Below are 13,295 nucleotides of genomic sequence, written 5' to 3' on the forward strand. Positions count from 1 at the left end.
AGATTGAAGGTAAACTACTGAAAAAACTAGATTGAAATTTTTTTCAAGTATTTCAGGCATCAGATTATCATTCGTTACAACGTTTAAACGCACACCCCTGCTGACCAGCATTGGTCACGGTATTCCAGGTGCCACTGACATAAGGTCGTCAAGCTTCGTTGATTCGTATGTGTGCAGTCTATACATTTTGTACTCTGCTAAAGCTATAGTCACTGGAACTGAAGAAGTAATTACGTTCTACGAGAATATTTATTAATACTATAGAATGTATTTAAATATTGGCGGTGAATTATAAATCATAAATCAATGAATTATAATCATAAATCAGCGAATTAAAATGACCAACGCATGATTGATTAACCAATTAACTCGAGAAATAAATATGTGTAAAATGGATATTCAAGTATAAATACATTAATCCTAATATTCTAATTTCATGCAGCACGTAGATTATATTTATGTATTTAAATACAGTACAGTAATTACGTAGTAATACAGTATTAATTACAGATGGCAAATAAAATAGAATAACAAATGATAATAAATATTATTACTCCGCTATCTCTTTCGAAGTTAAACAAATATGTGTAAAAATTTTTCTGATAATATCAAGAAAACGTGATTAAATTTGAAGGTGTCATATATGAGCATATCGTTCATCACACCAGCTTATATGACAGTAGTATAAGGTCGTCTAGCTTCGTTGCTTCGAACATATACGTACAGGTTGTCAGACTGTAATTTCTTCAACACAATTCCTGACGAAAGCACATACGATAATCTACGTAATCACTACAGAATCACTCCTGCTATTAAATTACTTCATTGTTTTCTTTTGCGTAACGCTTACCATTAATACCACTAATAATAAAATAAGATTCTACGTTACATGTAATATATCATTTTGTTGTATCAGCTTTACAAAAATCTGTGTTACAGTTGAACGCGTTGGGTCCCATTTTCTTCTTCAAGTATTCCCAATCGCACACACCCAATTCACAACCTTCGTAATCTAAAGGTTTCTCGTTTAAGTAAAACCTAACTTTATTCGACGAATCGCACCTGAAAGCAGTTTTAACGCAAGAAGGAAATAAATCGACCCGAGTAGCTGAAATATGAGAACAAAATCCAAAATAATCCTTGACGTACCTATAGAAAATGGCTGCAAGATTCGCAGCGAACGGCGCCAAACGGGAACTATTCCACTTTCTGTTTCTCATATTTTCAAAGTTCGAAGCTTTCAAAGGTACCGAGTCTTTTGCAACCCCCATCGTTGTTAAAAGCAACTGAAGTGACGTACTATGAGTGAAATAGAAAACACCTTGTGGTTCTTTGTTTGAGTCTTCGTTCTCCAACTTTCTAAAATATCAGCGATGTACCTTAACGCAGTATTTGTAGTATTTATATTAACAACACTGACGCTTACCTAAAACGATTAAACATGTCCTGTAACGGTGGACATCCAATGGCACTGCTCATTTCTTCGCCGTAACCGGCGTGGTAATAATAATATAGATCCTCTTCGTACTCGAATAGTTCATTTTCGTGCTTTGTAAAAGCGGCACACCAGGGAGATCTTTCATTTATGTACCAAGCATTTTCAAAAATGCATGCGATGTACATAATTGAAACATCATCTAAATCAAGTTAATCAATCAATCTTCGCTGATAATAATTAATACGAGAAATAAATTTATTCAGATTCTCGTGGAATAATATTTTATACCGAAAGAGAGGCTGTTCGAAAAGCCAAGTCGCTGACTAACATTGCCGATTATTTCTCTGAATGATGGACTATCTAAAAATTTATCAACTTCGGACTTGCCCGACGAATTATGCACTCCTTCCAACCATGCCTTGCAAATTTTATAATACTAAAAACGAGGTAGGTGTATTCTCATACGAGAAAATGCTATTTTAATGATCGATGATTAGTATCAATATTTTTATCAACCTGTAACAGAGTATCCTCAGAAGTTGGAACTACCACCGTGTTGTCGATGGTTACATTACCGAAGAGCCCATTAATAAAATTTTCCATACTAGCTATAGTTCGTTGCAGATCTGTCGACCTAAACTACATACATATCAAAGTTAAATGAATTGATTGTCATCCAAGTACGTAAACATTACGCGTTAAAGGCTTACTTTGTATATTTGCTTTAAAGTATCAACCGGATAGGATTGCAAAATTTCCGGGAAATAATCTTTAAACCGTGCACCAAGCGATGATAAATCTTTTTCACCTTGAGTTGTCAAATACTTGGATCGGTGTTTTTTAAGATTTGGATCTAACTTCCACGTTTTTAGTTTCTCTAAGTCCTTCTGGCATAAACTACCATCTACAAATACATCGTGTTATACGAAAACGGAAAGTTATTATGAACTGACAAAAAGATCTTTCGAGAATCTTACTTACTTCCATATTTTTCATGATTCTCGATGATACTACTTTGAAGTTTTGGCAAATTATGTTTCATGCTTTTGATCTCATCCTTTCCAGGATTGCGAGTTCCGTGCCTAATTAACATCCAAATTTGGACTGGCTTGCAATCTAAGGAAAGAAGCAGTAAAAAATATATAACGTATAAAGTAAGAAGCAGAAGTAAAAAGTATCAGTGCAAGAGTTATTACGTTATTCAAAATATTTCAGATGATAACAGTCTGTAATCACACAACTTTCTTATTCTTTTGTCTCACTAATGATAGTGCGACCGCTTAGTGCAGTTATAAATAATCAAAGGAGAACAAAATATATTAGAAGTTACGATACTATTTATTCTATTCGACATGTTATAATACATTATGTATTCTAAAGTGACAGTCTGCAATTACTTACTTGGAAGAGTAGCATTTTTAATTAAGCCATGTTCGACTTCATAAGCCGTCTTCGTACCAGCGCGTAAATAGGGATGTTTATCATCGGAATAACAATAATTACTATCACTTAAAACTAACTCGTTTGTCAAACAAAAAAGTGCAATTAATATCGCAAAAATGTTTACTCTTAACATACTTCCTTTGCGAAAGGACTGCATGCTGTCTATACTGTGTATGTAATCTAAAATGGAATAAGTACACAGTGAATAATTTAAAACGTATGTTACATAAGTTACGAAACATTTTAGGAAAAATGTATGCATCTAGAAACGTTATGTAAAGCATATATACTTTATTTCACAAAAGATGGAACTGTATTGTATTTGAAACAAAAAGTAAAATTAGGCAACTGTGAAATGTAAATTTTGTATAGTAGGTGCGTACGTTCAAACAAACTCACGTTTAAACTCTGCTATTCACTTACTCCAGTTGTGCGATACAAATGTTACTAACTATGCGTTCCTCTCTTTTATAAGAAGGAACTGCCTCGACTACGTCCTATCAGTAGCCTCAGGTTATAATGCTTTACGAGGCTTAGTATTTCCGAGTGTATATTCAAATTGCTAATAGACTGCATATAAAAAAGGTATAATGTAATTCGTATATATGTATCGATCAGAAAGTAGATCGTACAGAAAATTCGACGGGTAAAATGTTTTGATGGTCGATAACCGGTTTGGCAACTGGTTTTATAAAACCTACCTTAAATAAAACAAGTCAGTTTGCGTATGTCATGGAAAATCATCCGTATAAATGTATTTTGTATTTTGTATTAATAATTTATGATAGTACGTACGTATATTGACAGCATTTCTTTTACATCAATTATCGACGGTTATAATTATGTTTTAATAATTTACGATCAATGACTTTTATTTCTGTAATATTCTGATACTAAAAAGGGAATGCATTTCAATTAAGCAGAACATTTTTATAGCATAGCATTTTTAATCGTTAACGAATATACTTGTCAAAAAAGAAACTGTAATCGTTAAATTTGTTGTATATTAATTCATATCAAGCTAAAAGATCTTATTTTACTCAAACTAGATTAGATTACCTTGGATAAACAGCGCACGAGATAAACGTAACATTAAAAAAGCACCTGATTATTGATATACGTATATCAATAAACTATAGAATCATAAAAACCATAACAGCAACAAGGTAAATGAAAATCTTTGATTTTATTGATCGTAGTGTTGCGATAAATACTTGTATGATTTGAACCTGGCAATTACGAATAATAATTAGAAAAGATATCGTGTCTAGCTTTAAATAAATTATGAAAATAATTTTCTTGAGTACGCAATCGGTAGAGATAAACAAAGGTGTGTTTAAATCAGTGTATGCATACACGAGTTGATTCTTATTATTACTACATGTTCTTGCTATTTCCCGCTTATCGGTAAAAACCTATCACTCATTGACGTCGATACCACATGGAAAACGTATGATCTGATGAAAATGAAGAGAACATTGTTCAAATTTTAATTTCGTCGTGAATAAATATTAACATACAACCAGTCTCGAAAATATTCGGACACTTTATAACTCAAGGTAAAGAAACTAAAATGACAATTCTTTTATAAAAGTTCAATATTTTATGTGCCATCCCTTTTGTCCAATAACATGTTTTAAGCAGTTTAGTATGTTGATTATCTTTTATTAATAACCGACGCTGTATTTTATTATTCTATTAACTGAATTTATCATTTTTCCTTAGTGTTTATTGTTGTCTTTTTATTAATTCTATGGTTCAATTCATTTTTGTTTTAAGTCAAAAGTTTTTTCATTCTGACATATATATTGTAAAACATTTTTGTTGTTTTATCTTCATCTGTTTCAGATATAAAACATAGAAGTCAAAGTTATGGTAGTGTCCGAATATTTTCGAGACCGACTGTACGTAGTTTGGTAGGCAATAAGAGCGAAAAATTACTAAGAAGGTGATAGTTCCACTTATTCACAATAAAGACCAAATACACAACAATAGGCATGAAAAGTTCGAGCTCCGTATGTAAATGTGGAGTAATTGTCTTTACCAGCGTCCCAAAGAAAGCCTATAGATGATTGTATAGATTGATTTGCTTTCTCTATGATGGTCACATTGACTACGATTTTATATCTGAATATAAATGTAATTCGTTAAAATACATAATAATTCCTGAATTTATTAAGATAAAGTGTATCAACAATAAGAAAATAATTACCTATCGAATTTCAAGGTTTTAATTTTTTCTCTAATTTCAGTGGCTACTAACTCACAAAGCTTCAGACACTCCACAGCATTATAAGAGATATCTTCTAATTTAGATATCATTATCGTCTTTACAATCTTATCCACTGGATCTATTTTAAAAGGATTGTAAGCATTCAGACGATAAGTGTTCTGATATTTTGGCGCCTACAAACATGTAACAAATCAAAACAAATAGAAATCCATATTCATCAGATTTACCAAAAATTAGGTATTACCAAAGACACTGGTACTACTTGAAGTAATAAAATTATAATGATTCTCACCTCTCGTTCGTTATCGTGGTTCGTTAAATAGTTATCCATATTTAATTGAGAAAGTATATAAAATATAATAAATAGAGTATATGTTTAAAGATATGGCTACACCTGGCAAGTTGCATCTGATAACTAGCGCCTATCTTAATAATTGAATAATTTTTCCTGGAAATACTTGTCACTCACATCTATACAGTACAATCACGAATGGTTACTTAGAAACCAAACTGAACATGTTGATTGATCAATTTTGTGCTAAAACAGGATCAATAAAGATAGTCCATCGATATCGAATATTTGGAAATATAAACGCAATATTTTCCTCTTGTATTGAACACGACGCTAATATTATTATTTTTTTTAATATAAAAATATATTTCAAATTTATTTAAATATTTGTTTATTTAAAAATATGTTAGATGTTAGAGTTATTTGAGTATTTAAATATATTTTTAATTAATTTTTAAAATCGTCTCCATCATACGGAATAGAGTAAGCATAGATAGCATTTAACTCGGTATCGATCTATGCGATATATCGAACTGATTTGAATTATCGAAATATTACGCGCTTCCGTGGAGTTAAAAACCTGGGTCTTTTGACATCATTTCAATCGGCGTCATTCGGTTAATTGTAAATTGTATTATTTAGTGCAAAATATTGTTCTTTTTTATGAATATTTCTTGTAGTATGTGTGATGTGAATTAAAAAAAATGATTCAACCAATCTCTTCGAAACAGAGTACAATCTCAACCGTGACGAAACTGAAGCCAACAGCCTACCAAAGTTAGTCAAATATATTCAAATAAACATTATATCTTAAATCTTTTATAAAATTAAATAAAGCTACGCAAGTATAGTTAAACAATCGATGTACAATTTCAAAAATTTATTTATCGTGACATAAGTAACTTTGCCAATATTTCCTATTTGGCCCTCCAGCATGGCCATGGGGTAATACTTAATTAAACCAAGGACAAAGGAGTAAACTATATTTTCAAACGATACTGTCCTTAACAATAATGAATTGTGTAGGTATCTTGTCAACAATCGAATTTCATTTTGATATTACGGAATAACATACAAGATATCAAATAATACATAAATATTCATATATTTTTTATAATAACATATTTAAAGTTTTACATCAATTTAATCAGTTAAATAAAATAAATTGGATTATACGACAGATTGACAGTTCTTTGGCTTCGTTTTACATTATGTTACTTTTACAACTGTGAGTTTAATTCATATGTAATTCAATATAACAATATTTAAAATTTGCTTATTAGTTGAATACATACAAATTTCATATCACTTACAAATATTATACATGTGTAACTTTAATTAGAAGCAATCACCAAGACACAAACATATATTTTAATGTTTAAAAATTTATTTATGTATTTTTAGTATAAAAAGCATTGGTAAATAAATTTTAGCATTTTATTGTTGAAACAAATATGTGTTAGAAATGAAAGCATAGAAAAAATAAATAAACATAGAAACATTTAAACAATATCAGAATATAATTTTAGCACAGAAAGATATACATTCATGCCTAAGATTTAGCATTGGAAATGAGAGCTTTATAATTTGTTTTATTATGAGAATTATTTTTATTTAATGAAACAGACTCTATCATATAATTTTAATACTAAATGTGGGACATGAATGTACTTCTTATTTAATAATATATTACACTTCTGTATGATGTCTGTTGACATCCATCACTTTAAATACTAATACACAAAATATAGGCTTGTGCTACTTTACTCTACATGGAGATCAAAGTCTACTGACACATTAAAAGAATTATGTGTCAATTGGAACCTTACTTCTTCCTTTTTAATTAATTAAGTAATAAACATATTTGGTAACAAAGACTTCATAAAGATACATCTTCCCATGCATAAAATTCATTAATTATCCTAAGACAACAATTCAACTTCAGCTTGAATATTTTGTCGTGCTTGCTCTTCATATTTTTCTCGAAATTCCTTTGTGGCAAAAATATTTGGGATCTGCACAAAGTTCTGCAGTACCTAATTTTTTTAACATGAAAAAAGAATAATCAGAAAATAATGTGTACATATGCGAAGGAATAGACATATTTAAGTATAATACATTCAATAGTACTATTACCTTTAAACGTAATGCAGTATACATTGGCTCACTAAGAAAAGAATATTCTCCACGTATTTTTTCTCTATATTCTGCATAACTTTCTGGACAAGATCCTAACACAGCCATGTCCAAATCTAAAAAGTAATGAGCATCTTCACCGCCAAAGGCACCACCAATTTTATGTGCATCAGTACTATGTGTTGCAGCTACTTTCAGAAGTTCACAAGCTTCTTCTCTTAATTGTGCATCCTACGTGCATAAAAAAACAATGTAAAAAATGTATATTCTTCTATCTAATGATGAGAGTAACAATCTTATATCATAAACTGATAATTACAGCAGGAATTTCAACTTCATCTGCAAATGCATTAAAATGCTCCAAATTCTTGTTTTCACCATCTAAAGCTTTGGGATCATATTCAAAGCTATAAATTTAAATTATTAAAATTATAATTTATTCATATTATTTCTTTACTTGAGTTTATGTTGCTACTTACTTTTGAAAAAATAAGGCAAGAAGCACAGCTTGAGGATTCTTCAAGTTATTCTTAATTTCATAATAACAATTCAATTTATCATGAAGAGAATCTAGATTATGATAAGTACGTTTTTCTTCTGAATAAGCTTCCTGTACTTTTGTGAACCATGTGTCACAGACATCACTATTTAATCCATCAATTGCTTCTTTCCAGCTTTCTTCTATTGATGCCATTTCCCTCTGAAATTGTTTGTAGATGTTCTTTAAAATATTTTTACTTAGAAATTTCAATTAACTATTTTTTACTAAATCTACGATTTCAAATTTGGAGGAAACAAAATGTTTTCGTATACAAATGAATAGTAGTACTGTTATAGTAAAGAGAAAATTGTTTGGAAACGAAATAAATTATCTTCGTTAATTCCACATACTCACAGTGTATCAAAGGAGTCAAACAATGTGATAGTATAACTTATTGTTAGAGACGAAAAGTAAGAAATTGTGCTACGTTGAAATTCTGATTACCGAAACATAATGCGTCGCTGCGGGTGCTCGCTGACTGAGTGAATTCTGCTTGGTAAAATAAAGTCAGCTTCCATTTATTGATCGGATTGTGTTAGAGTTTTATCAACGAAATATAGCGTGATTTATAATCATCATTGTTTGTATAAAACATTATATTTGATCTTTTTAGAATATTTAATATGTTAGAAACTAATAAAAAAGATATAAGGGTATAAATTTAATTTTAATTATCTATCAAAGAAAACATATTTGCATTCAATTGTCTGGTATCTGCGGTTAGTTGGTAACCCTTGTCGAGTATTTTAGAATTTCCCGTATAGGAGATATGTATTTGTGATCAATTAGAAATTTAAACATCAATGATCCTTTTGCCCTTATTGTTGGATGTATTAAACTATTTATAGCTTATAGGTTTGACAAATTTTAGTAATTGTGGGGAAAACATACATCTGTCGCTAGTTTTGTTTGGCTTAAAATTTACCGCTACCGCGAAAAAAAGAGATTAGTTTACAGTCTTCGTACAGAATACGAAATTGTTCTATATGGTATAAAGTAATGTTCAAAGACATTTTATGTCTATAAGTGATAGCAAATTATAGATTGTAATATTTTCTTAATGAGGAAATGAAGACCGACAAAAATGTATTTAAGAAACTGTTGCATATTCGGTCTTTTGATAGCTTAACCTTAAAGTTATATGAAATAATATGGAAATAATAGAAAGTAACATATAGATAGAATTTATAATAAAATAAATTACATTTTTGATACGGTGAAATTAATTATTATAGTAAAAAATGAGAGGTATAGTTATCAATTTAAAATTATTTTGTATTATAGAACATCAATGAAGCACTTGTATGTGCCTATAAATTTTTCTTTAATTGCAGAAAAGGAAATGGATAAGAATATTATTATATTATTATATATAATATTTGTTGGATCCTTGTCTATTGCATTATTTTTGTATGGGTTTTTTCCTTTGATGTATTATGATAACAATATAGCAACACAAGATAATATACCAGAATTTATTGAAAATACAAGGTGAGTTCAAGAAATATGTAAAAAATATAGGTAGGCATTTTAGGCATAGGTAGTCAAGGAAATGTATTTTATATAATTTATATCACAAATCTTTTAGAGTAAAGATAGATACATTGTATCAACCAATAGCTAAAAGATTAATCATTATGGTCATTGATGCTTTGAGGTGGGATTTTATAACGGGCTCCATTGGAAAGATTGCAATGCCTGTAACAAGTAGTCTTATATCAAATTCTTCAGCTTCTCTGTTACAAATTAAAGTGCAACCACCAACTGTTACAATGCCTAGAATAAAGGTACCAGGTTTTAAATAAAGTTCATTGTGAATCTTGCTCTTGAAAACTATAGAAATATAAAGAAAATAATATTTTATATAACTTAGGCAATTACCACCGGTATGATACCAAGTTTTATTGATGTAATTTTAAATTTTGGAAGTAAACCAGTTACTGGTGACAGTGTGCTCCTACAAGCAAAAAGAGCTGGTTACAAAACAGTATTCTATGGAGATGATACCTGGATCACTTTGTTTCCCTCTATATTTGATCGTTATGATGGTACTACATCATTCTTTGTAACAGATTTTACTGAGGTATTTTCTGTTTTTGTTTTTGTTATATCTTTGTACAATACTATATATAATTACATACAATAAAATTCTCCAATTCAGGTTGATGATAATGTAACTAGACATATACACAAAGAATTGTATAACAATAATAACTGGTCCATAATGATTCTTCATTACTTAGGACTTGACCATATTGGTCATGTTCATGGACCATTTAGCCCACTGATCAAAACCAAACTTAAAGAAATGGATAATGTTATAGCAGAAATTCAGATTAAAGTTCAAGAATGGGTAGGTCCGGTGTAATATCTAAAATATTATGCTTAATCAAAGTATAATATGAAATATTTTTTTCACAAAAAATTACAATTCATTTCATACATTTATAAAATCAATATAAACTTATTATCTTCAGAATCAAAATAATGATTCTACTTTGTTTATTGTCTGTGGGGACCATGGGATGAAAGATTCTGGTGGTCATGGTGGTTCAACAATATCAGAAACAACTGTACCATTTATTGCAATTGGTGGAGAAAGTCATAAAAATCACGTTGAAGGTCCCATAGAAATATCACAAATAGATATTGCATCTACATTATCTGTTATCTTGGGAGTGCCAATACCATATTCTAATATAGGAACTATCTTCTTGGACTCTTTATATGATTTACCTATTTCAAAAAAGTTATTTATACTTTATTATAATTCGAATCAAATATTTAATCATTTCAAAAAGTTAGCTAATTATGAGTCTGAATGTGAGTAAATCAATTATATTTAACTATATACAAACTTCGAGACAATATCATGCATTTATTGATTATTACAGATGCATATCACAAATATTTGGAAGCGATAAAGCTTCACAATGCATGGTTAAACATCAAAGATCATCCAGATGGTATGATAGATGATATTGTGCTTTGTTATAAGACTGCATTGAAGGGGATGAAAGAAGTCCTTATGAATAGCATAATAAAATATGACTTCCAGATAATAACAATAGCTATAATTTTTTTATGTCATGTAAGAATCAAAAGTTAGCTCAATTCTCCATTATGTTAGTTCTTCTATATAACCACTTAACTATTTCAGATTATTTGCATCTTATTAGGGAAAATGTCTTCCAAGTCAGTACCATTAAAAAATGTTGCATTTTTTATTACTCTAAATGTGCTTTCATGGCTATTTGTCAGTTATGTTTGGAAAGATGAAAACACTGTACTACTTGATACAAAGAACTTAGTTACCACTGTGATAATGTTATGCATAATGATTGTTTTGATAATAAATTCTTACTTGCTTGCCAATATTAGAGGTTTTCACATTTTTAAGTCTAAGGTAAAAGAAATTATATAGATCCAAATACTTAAAAGGTTTGCTTGCATACATTGTAATACAATTCTTTCTTTAAAAATTAGAAAACTGACAAAGGGGTAGAAAAGTGGCTCCTTTCATTTGGGAGCCTAATACATGCAATTAGCCTTGCTGGTACTAGCTTTGTTGAGGAAGAACATCAAACTTGGTATTTTTATTGGGTTACAGTCCTCGTATCGCTACTGTATAACTTTATCACAAAATTTTTACAATCGTAAGATAATTTTTTTTATTAACATAAAATACTAAATTATTTAGGATATTAAGTTTTTAGCATCACGTTTCAGCCACTACCAACAAAATTTACATGCACAAATTAGTATTAAGCTTTTATTACTACTGATAGGACACAGAACTCTCAGAAAATTAAATAGTACCGGCGATAAGTATGCTCATCTCCCTGACATAGCAGGATTTTTAATAAAACAAGAAAGCAAGATGGGCATGACGATTGTGCTTATCATTGGTAATTAAATTATAATTTACCATTTAAAGTAACAAAATTAGAACATACTGTAAAGTCTTAAAACCATTTTCTCAGGTCTCGTACTTTTGATGTGGATCGATCTTATTCACGGGAGTAGGAAGCGTAAAGATCTATCGTTCTTGTTGAATTCAATAACTTGTATGTGCATTTATCTTCGCCATATGCATAATAATATGGTTATCAAAATACCATTTTACCCTCAAACTAGGTAAGCTTGTTGCTTACATTAAAAATCTGTGCATACTTTGAAATGTGATCGTTTGTTACAGAGGAATATTCGAAGTACAAATTTACTGGTTTTTACTCATAATGAATTTTGTAAATTACATTTACGATCTTATTCATATAAGAAAATGCAATGCTAGCTCCTTTCTGAGAATTTCATTGTATTTTATTCTACAAATATGGATTATGATCGCAGCAATGCTTCATCAGCCACACAGTGTTATACTCTTGCCATTTCAAATAATCGTTAGTAGCGTGATTTATGAGATTAATAATAACGGTACTACGCAAGATATTCAAGTATTATATGCTTTGATCGGCAACGTGTTTTACTTTTATCAGGTAATAGTCTAACATTAGATAATTTCTGATGTTATTACTGTCGTAAAGTGAATTTTAAACAAAACAATCGATTTTTTACCAGGGAAATTCTAATAGTTTAGCGACTATCGATGTAGCTGCGGGTTACGTTGGTGTACAGTCATACATGCCATTTATTAATGGTTCGTTATTATTAATTAATACTTATGCAGCACCGGTTTTGGCCTATTTTTTACTTATTTATCATGCGATCTTACAACATCCATATAAGTGAGTAATTTTGATTTAATTTTTCAAATAATGGAATACTAATGTAATAGTGGTAATGTTATTTTTCAGTACTCGTGAAATTATTACGCGATTTAGCAAAACATGTATTACATGGAGATTGTTGCCAATAGCTATTTACACAATTATAATCAGTATTCAGCGTCATCATTTGTTCATTTGGTCAGTATTCTCGCCAAAATTATTATATGAAGCTGTACACTCTGTTGTTATTTGTTCGGCCGTGTTCGTTATGCTGATTTTAGCTACAGTTCAAGAAATAATAAATGATTATGAAAGATGACTTTATGTTTCTTGTGCGATTTATTTATCCAAAACATCATAAACGTTAAATTGGAAAATGTTGGAATTAACGACAGGAATATATTAAATTTAAGGAAAAAGTTTCTATTACTTTTAATAATTATTATTTTACAGTCATTATATTTAACCAAATACTTCAATCGCTT

At 29.8% G+C, this 13,295-nt stretch overlaps 4 protein-coding genes across 12 annotated transcripts; 1 reads left to right on the forward strand and 3 right to left on the reverse strand.

Moving 5' to 3' along the window:
- Positions 1–111: 111 nt before the first annotated feature.
- Positions 112–3,416, reverse strand: LOC122575028 (multiple inositol polyphosphate phosphatase 1-like). 7 transcript variants are annotated; one of them, XM_043743370.1, is made up of 10 exons: positions 3,281–3,416; positions 2,840–3,061; positions 2,420–2,554; positions 2,149–2,342; positions 1,955–2,077; positions 1,727–1,874; positions 1,427–1,637; positions 1,150–1,359; positions 890–1,062; positions 112–218 (listed from the first exon to the last, which is right to left on the reverse strand). In XM_043743370.1, exons 2-9 carry the CDS (start codon positions 3,036–3,038, stop codon positions 900–902), a joined length of 1,383 nt encoding a protein of 460 aa, XP_043599305.1. In that variant the 5' UTR covers positions 3,039–3,061; positions 3,281–3,416; the 3' UTR covers positions 112–218; positions 890–899. The 7 variants fall into 7 exon arrangements, with proteins under 7 accessions (XP_043599305.1, XP_043599303.1, XP_043599302.1 ...); XM_043743368.1 differs by lacking the exon at positions 112–218 and adding an exon at positions 427–758; XM_043743367.1 differs by lacking the exon at positions 112–218 and adding an exon at positions 427–806.
- On the reverse strand, positions 3,328–5,583 carry LOC122575037 (dynein light chain Tctex-type 5-like). Of its 3 annotated transcripts, none has more exons than XM_043743388.1 (4): positions 5,407–5,583; positions 5,094–5,287; positions 4,926–5,008; positions 3,328–3,451 (listed from the first exon to the last, which is right to left on the reverse strand). In XM_043743388.1, the coding sequence occupies exons 1-4, from the start codon at positions 5,443–5,445 to the stop codon at positions 3,444–3,446; spliced, it is 324 nt and encodes a 107-aa protein (XP_043599323.1). In that variant the 5' UTR covers positions 5,446–5,583; the 3' UTR covers positions 3,328–3,443. The 3 variants fall into 3 exon arrangements, with proteins under 3 accessions (XP_043599323.1, XP_043599321.1, XP_043599320.1); XM_043743386.1 differs by lacking the exon at positions 3,328–3,451 and adding an exon at positions 3,604–4,338 and having other exon boundaries at positions 4,823–5,008; XM_043743385.1 differs by lacking the exon at positions 3,328–3,451 and having other exon boundaries at positions 3,604–5,008.
- A 904-nt stretch (positions 5,584–6,487) lies between these two features.
- On the reverse strand, positions 6,488–8,589 carry LOC122575036. The gene is made up of 5 exons (XM_043743384.1): positions 8,438–8,589; positions 8,022–8,242; positions 7,862–7,949; positions 7,543–7,773; positions 6,488–7,442 (listed from the first exon to the last, which is right to left on the reverse strand). Exons 2-5 carry the CDS (start codon positions 8,234–8,236, stop codon positions 7,329–7,331), a joined length of 648 nt encoding a protein of 215 aa, XP_043599319.1. The 5' UTR covers positions 8,237–8,242; positions 8,438–8,589; the 3' UTR covers positions 6,488–7,328.
- Positions 8,590–8,992: 403 nt separating this feature from the next.
- On the forward strand, positions 8,993–13,270 carry LOC122575024 (GPI ethanolamine phosphate transferase 2). The gene is made up of 14 exons (XM_043743352.1): positions 8,993–9,331; positions 9,418–9,574; positions 9,672–9,870; positions 9,957–10,166; positions 10,245–10,436; positions 10,561–10,906; positions 10,978–11,174; positions 11,244–11,489; positions 11,570–11,739; positions 11,813–11,991; positions 12,067–12,220; positions 12,282–12,579; positions 12,662–12,828; positions 12,898–13,270. Exons 1-14 carry the CDS (start codon positions 9,325–9,327, stop codon positions 13,127–13,129), a joined length of 2,754 nt encoding a protein of 917 aa, XP_043599287.1. The 5' UTR covers positions 8,993–9,324; the 3' UTR covers positions 13,130–13,270.
- Positions 13,271–13,295: the final 25 nt, after the last annotated feature.

This window comes from Bombus pyrosoma, linkage group LG14, assembly GCF_014825855.1.
Source record: "Bombus pyrosoma isolate SC7728 linkage group LG14, ASM1482585v1, whole genome shotgun sequence".
In the NCBI taxonomy this organism is placed as follows: domain Eukaryota; kingdom Metazoa; phylum Arthropoda; class Insecta; order Hymenoptera; family Apidae; genus Bombus; species Bombus pyrosoma.

Coding starts and splice junctions, on each gene's coding strand:
- LOC122575028 (XM_043743370.1), bottom strand. CDS start 3,038: ATGCAGTCCTTTCGCAAAGGAAGTATGTTAAGAGTAAACATTTTTGCG. Junction 2,343..2,419: donor GAATCATGAAAAATATGGAA/GTAAGTAAGATT, acceptor ATGTATTTGTAG/ATGGTAGTTTATGCCAGAAG. Junction 2,078..2,148: donor CTTTAAAGCAAATATACAAA/GTAAGCCTTTAA, acceptor ATATGTATGTAG/TTTAGGTCGACAGATCTGCA.
- LOC122575037 (XM_043743386.1), bottom strand. CDS start 5,445: ATGGATAACTATTTAACGAACCACGATAACGAACGAGAG. Junction 5,288..5,406: donor ACCACGATAACGAACGAGAG/GTGAGAATCATT, acceptor ACATGTTTGTAG/GCGCCAAAATATCAGAACAC. Junction 5,009..5,093: donor AAAACCTTGAAATTCGATAG/GTAATTATTTTC, acceptor ATTTATATTCAG/ATATAAAATCGTAGTCAATG.
- LOC122575036 (XM_043743384.1), bottom strand. CDS start 8,236: ATGGCATCAATAGAAGAAAGCTGGAAAGAAGCAATTGATGGATTAAAT. Junction 7,950..8,021: donor CTTGCCTTATTTTTTCAAAA/GTAAGTAGCAAC, acceptor TTAAATTTATAG/CTTTGAATATGATCCCAAAG. Junction 7,443..7,542: donor ATACTGCATTACGTTTAAAG/GTAATAGTACTA, acceptor TAAAAAAATTAG/GTACTGCAGAACTTTGTGCA.
- LOC122575024 (XM_043743352.1), top strand. Junction 11,490..11,569: donor TTCACATTTTTAAGTCTAAG/GTAAAAGAAATT, acceptor TTTAAAAATTAG/AAAACTGACAAAGGGGTAGA. Junction 12,829..12,897: donor ATCTTACAACATCCATATAA/GTGAGTAATTTT, acceptor GTTATTTTTCAG/TACTCGTGAAATTATTACGC.